This window comes from Triticum aestivum, chromosome 7B, assembly GCF_018294505.1.
Source record: "Triticum aestivum cultivar Chinese Spring chromosome 7B, IWGSC CS RefSeq v2.1, whole genome shotgun sequence".
NCBI classification, from domain to species: Eukaryota; Viridiplantae; Streptophyta; class Magnoliopsida; order Poales; family Poaceae; genus Triticum; species Triticum aestivum.
In genome coordinates, this window is record NC_057813.1 from 30917837 (window position 1) to 30923933 (window position 6097).

General features: G+C 48.4%; 1 protein-coding gene across 1 annotated transcript; it reads left to right on the plus strand.

Annotated features, from left to right (window-relative positions):
• Nucleotides 1-965: 965 nt before the first annotated feature.
• Nucleotides 966-4143, plus strand: LOC123158859 (dehydrodolichyl diphosphate synthase CPT3). The gene is made up of 3 exons (XM_044576679.1): nucleotides 966-1269; nucleotides 2689-2755; nucleotides 2866-4143. Exons 2-3 carry the CDS (start codon nucleotides 2732-2734, stop codon nucleotides 3748-3750), a joined length of 909 nt encoding a protein of 302 aa, XP_044432614.1. The 5' UTR covers nucleotides 966-1269; nucleotides 2689-2731; the 3' UTR covers nucleotides 3751-4143.
• The last annotated feature ends 1954 nt before the right edge of the window (nucleotides 4144-6097 follow it).

The following is a 6097-nucleotide window of genomic DNA, read 5'->3' on the forward strand; positions in this document are numbered from 1 at the left end:
TCCGTTCCTGTGAGTTTCTTTTGTTCTGAAACATACATGTTCTCTGTGACTTTTCTTGCAGATCCGCTGATGATATGCTTGGGCGCTAGATCTTCATGAATTGGTCAGTGATTGTATGAACATGAATTTGTAGTCTGACTAAGTTCTTGTTGCTCAATTATATGTGGCCATGTTGCAACTGTGTTTGCACAACTGTATTTGCATGTGACGTCGGTTTGGCCAATAGACTTTTTTTTAGATTCTCTGCTGGACCTTTTGGTAGTGTATTTAATTTTGATTGTGATGGAGTGGGACTTAAACTTCAAAGTATATTTGCATGTTAGTGTACCAAAATCTTAATTGACATTTTATATATAATGAGCAAAAAAACCTATGATCTCAAACATGCCACTGGTACAACCCATACTAAACTTGATTTGTTCTCTCAATATGGAGTGTTAATCTTCTACTCTATATGGGCTTGGAGGACACAAGCATGGCAAGTCTGGTTGGTGGAGGAGGAAAATAAGAATGATTTAATAGTAAGAAAGGGAAGATAATGCTGCTTGAGATGTGCATGGGATTCTGAATATATATGTTTGATACTTTCCCCTCATGACAGAGATTAGCTGAGGTTTGTGGTGTCCTCATAATATGCGGGGTTCCGTTATTTTATTATTTCACCCTAGGCCCCCGGTGCAATGCACGGGCAATTACCTAGTGAGTTAATAAAAGCGCTCATCAGGAGGAAAATGTACAGCCCAAATTTCCCCTAAAACGCACGATTTTTTTAATACAAGATTTATATTCACTCTTTGCAATAAACCAGCTAAAAAAAGGGGCAGTAAACCTAACAAATAAAGGGGGGGAAAGGGGCCCAAAGCGGCACTAGAAGGCCGAAGTCGTCACTGTGGCCCGCGGGGCCCGTCGCCGTCGGCCCGCTACGCACGCACGCACGCAGACAGCAGGACCTCCCCCCCAAAAAAAGACAGCAGGAATCTTCGCGAGCTATCACGACGTGTCGCGTCGCCCGTCCCCTGTCCCGTTCCCCTCCCCCGCCGTCGCTCTCGTCCTGCCGAGATTCCGCACGAGCTCAACTGCCAGCGAGCTCTCACCGCCACTCGCTGCCCCGCCCGCCCGCCAGCCAGCCAGCTACAAGATCGCCCGCCGCCTCTTCTTCTCCTCTTGCAAGCTGAGCCACTCCGCTTCCTTCTGGCTCAGATCTCTCCTCCAACTCCGAGAGTGCCCCCGGTGGCGCCCCTCCTCCGCCCCCGGACCGTCATCCCGCAGGTGAGCTGAAGCCGATCTCTCTCCGTGGCCGCTCCATGGGTGGGCTGCGAGTCGCTTGCCCGCGCCCGCCAAGTGTTCGACGGAATAGCCACGAGGTTGAGGCGTATGCCGTGCGCGCGTGTGCTTTTGCTTTCTTGAGCTGCTGCTGGCCATCCCATCCTGATTGTCACGGGTGCTGCTTAGAGGCTATCCGATCGGGATTAGTTGTGACTGAGCAGCAATTTTGAAGCTTCTGCCCGATAGGAATTTGTCCATGTGGGTAAAGGAAAAAAACATGCTGTGTGCTATGCGCGTAAGGTAGTTTCAGCAGGAAAGTTGATTACATGTTGTTGTCTGGATAGCTGCCCTGTTAGCTGTTGCTGCTAGCACTGTTTTTGAGTCGCGCGACTAGTCGTCGACTAGTCCATGAATCCCACTGCCAGATGTCAACTCAACCCCTCTCGAGTCCATCGGCCAGGCACGACTCGTCAAGAGTCTCTACCCCCAGAACGACTCGTCAATCATCGACTCGAAAACCTTGGCTGCTAGTCTCAAGCCCAGGGGACCTCATCGTTGTGTCACTTTAGGCGATCTTTTGGGCAGCTGAAATCTGGTGATGCAAGTCTGAAGTCCGTCTTCCCGTCCCAGTTCCATTTTTTCTATAGGATCTACTCCATATTTGATAGTACAAGAAGGATCACGTCTCTTTTGTATGCGTGTTCATACAGTCCTGGGGGAACTCTGCGGCAGGGAGTCCGAGACAACAGGTTATCTGCTCTTTACATGCTGCCGCGTCGCGCAGGTCTGGTGTGCCCTTGGCGTCGACCGTGGTCTCCGCTGCAGCGATATCTGGGAGGTCCCGTCTCCTCCTCTTGCACCTCAAAAGCACTGGCCTGCTGTGCGACTTCTCCTTTGGCGAATTTGGAATCATCGGCACGATGTGGTGTTCCAAAGCAAACGTCCTGCTGTCAGCCATGCCGTCGCCGCTGCTGCCGGCGACCTCAAACTTTGGTCCTTCCGCCTGAAGCCTGAAACCGTGGAGACCTGGCAGTTTGGAGCCCATTCCTCCAAAACCTGGACCTGTGATCTCCCTGCAGTTCTGCTTATTTCTTTCCCTGCCTGAATTTTTGTTGGGTAGAAAGCCACAAAACTCTTATCTGTACTCTCCCAGGGCTCTGGGTTTGCTGCTTTGCAGCTTGAGAAATACATATTCAGGTGGGGCGTCTTGCCCACCGGTGACTTCTCAAATAAAAAGAAGTCCTGGGGGAAGCATAAGCCATGAACTGTTGCCTTGACATCTGCTTTTCTTCTCAGTGTCGATCTCACTTAATCCTTTAGTACTTATAATATACATCTCGCACATTTGCTGATGGTGATCGTTCACAACCTTTCCCACGCAAAGAAGTCTGAAACTTTTGTTTTTTTTTTTCCTGTTTGCAGGTGTGAGACCGGTGCATTGCTTGGTTGACCCCTACTTCTGGAAATGCTTGATTCACTTATTAGCCATGTAATAAGATCCTCAAACAGCTCTGACTCGTTTTTTGCTGCGCTGTCATCTTCACTTTATCTGACACTTAGTAAAAGCACTGATGTGCCATATTTATCTTGTTGGCCTAGGACCCAAAGGTGTTGACTGAGAAGAAGCCTGATGAGATAATTGCGACTGGTGTTGTTGAAAGTCTGCAGAATTTTCTGCGCAAGTGCATCATAGCTGTCCTCTCATATGGCCCGATGCCTAAACACATCGCGTTTATTATGGACGGGAACCGCAGATATGCCAAGTCCAGAAGTATCAAGCAAGGCACCGGTCACAGCGTGGGGTTCGCTGCTCTAATGGCAAGTCTTATCTACTGTTACGAGATGGGTGTCAAGTACATCACGGTGTATGCATTCAGCATCGACAATTTCAAACGTGACCCTAGCGAGGTCAAGACCTTGATGGAATTAATGGAGGAAAAGATCAACGAGCTGTTGGAAAACAAGAATGTCATCAACAAGGTTAACTGCAAGATCAACTTCTGGGGGAACCTGGACATGCTTCCCGAACCAGTGCGGTTGGCAGCCCAGAAGCTGATGGCGAGCACCGCCGAGAACACAGGACTGATCTTCTCCGTCTGCATGCCGTACAATTCGACCTCCGAAATCGCCAACGCCGTCACCGAGCTCTGCAAAGAACGGAGGGATATGATGCAGGGGCAGCAGGCCAGTGGCCGCAACGGCCACCCCGCAAATGGCGGTGCACATTTGGATATCTCGGTGGCCGACCTGGACCGCCACATGTACACCGCTGGCTGCCCGGACCCGGACATTGTGATCCGGACCTCGGGCGAGACCCGGCTGAGCAACTTCCTCCTGTGGCAGACGACGTTTAGTCATCTGCAGAACCCGGACCCCCTCTGGCCTGAGTTCTCCTGGAGGCACCTCGTCTGGGCGATACTGCAGTACCAGAGAGCCTACCCGTACATCGAGCAGAACAAAGGTCTGGCAAAGAAGCAGCTGTGAGTGAGGGATCTCATCTCCTTCGCAAGGAGATATATGTAGATGGTCATCCAGAAGACACAATAATAACAGACAGGGCTGGCAGAGAAGCGTCAGTCTGTGAATAAGGGATCTGATCTCCTTTGGGAGGAGATAAGCAGATACCAAGAAAAGATAGTTACAGCAACATGTTGGAAGTTTGCCCTTGCTATTTTTCGTGTATGAGAGGAGTATAATTATGGGAGCCATGTGTATTATGATGTACAATTCTCCGTTTTACTGTCGTGTTAAATTAAACGTTGGCAATGGCTTGCCACTTCGCCTGAATAAGGAGCCAAATCGAGGAAATTGTAAAGCGTCACAATATATATTCAGTACTCATTTGTACTCCCAAGGCATATAATTCACATTTGCCTCGTTTTCATAGCTACTTACAAGAAGCTTGTTGTGAAGGACTCTTGTTATTAATGCTATCTGCTATGGTGCTAAGTTTATGATTCCTGGATGGCTCCGGTTTGAGAATGACATTGATGTTGGGGAAGTGGTTGTTCTCATGACGACCAAGGGGGAGGTGATTGCCATTGGTATCGCTGAGATCCCAACTGCTGTTATGGCGACTGATGACCATGGCGCGGCAGCGAAGATCAAGAGGGTGGTCATGGACAGAGGCACATACCAGGAAATGGGAACTTGGTCCGGTGGCAGCGTCCGAAAGATGATGAACGAGGGCTCCTTGATAAGCATGGGAAACCAACTGAGAAGACCCCAGCTGAGTGAATATTCAATCCCGAGCCTAAGGCTCATCTGCACCCGGTGAACAGAATTCATGGCAAAAATGACAAAATCCGGCCTGAACAGTATGCAAACAGTAAACTTCTCACAGATCCCAAATTGTCTTTTTTTGCTGAGAACTACTCAGATGCCCAAACACAATGAAATTTGTCACGTACATCACGCACTTGAACATCTCCCACGGGTGAAGATGCACCTGAGGGCCAAAACACCCTCCTCCTGTGCTTCCTACTGGTGTGCAGGGATTGTTAGCATTGCAGCTGCTCCTGAACCCGATAAGGTAAAAGTGGAACACCATGATGTGGTGCCAAGTGAGGATTTCAAGAAGAAAAAAGAGAAAGACCCATCAGGATATGATGTAACTGGGGGAGAACAGAATAGTGAGAAGAAGAAGAAGAAGAAGAAGAAGAAGAAGAAAGGCGGTGACGTTGTTGCTCTAGAGACTACAGAAGTTGAGAAGAGTGTGAAGAAAAAAAACACAGAGGCACAATAGATACTCCCTCCGTCCCATAATGTAAGACATAGGATGGTCATGTTTTTGGTTGCAATTCTATGTAGGCTGCAACGCTGAGCTCGTCCATGTAGCTAGTGATGAAACCACATGTCGCAAAAGGGGCTTGGAACTTGCCCTCAAAGATTATGTCCCTCCGAGCTTTCCAGATCACTTCGACATGCCCCGCTTCGTTCGATTGTTCTTCCAATGAAAAGAGCCAGTTCTTTGCCGCCGGTTGCGTACAAAGCTTGAGGCGTTCGTACAAGTCTTCATCCAATAATATCTGGCCATCCTGCCCTCGACGAGTGAATGCCTCCGCGAGTGTCCCGTGTAGTCGCAAATGGAGCATGTCTTCGATGTGGCCATGTTCCTCCTGTGAGCAATGTCCGCTGTGGGTAAACTATGCCTTGCCAACCGTCATGCAAAGATTATTAGCTTGGACGGTAACTTTTTTGCCAAATGTGGGTGTCTTGTCCATTGCCGATCCCGCGGATCAGGCCTTGCTTGAGAACCTCACGGCCGTTCAAGATTGAACGCCATACTTGGGATGGTCGTGACCCCAATTGCGCTGTCCAAAAATCACCGTTAGGAAAATAGAGCGCCTTCAGAATCTGCCCACGTAGGACCTCTTTGATTCACAGGATTGTAAAAACACATGAATAGAAAAAAGGACCGTGATATTTGGCACTTGTGTGGTGGATAGCAAAACTACCACACTCCTCCTTCCTCCCATATAAATACATGCATGCATGCATTAGGATATAGATTAGGGTGTGACTAACTTTCTTTCCACGTCCATCCCTCTCTCTAATTACATACATGCACTAGAGGACAAAAAAGCTGATGTCATCCTAGATTCTCTCATATTTCAAAAATTCAAAATGTTTTGTAGCTTAAACCATTGGTTCGATGCAAAAACCGTTTTCACATAAAAGATTCGTCGCGATGAGATCTTCAAAACTAGATCCCATGTTGGTATGTTCCGACTAATCTTTTTTTCGGGTCAAAAGTTACCACGCCTCGGGTACATTAGTTACCAAGCCTGTGGTATGCAACTTACCGTGCTATTTCCACATAAGTTACATG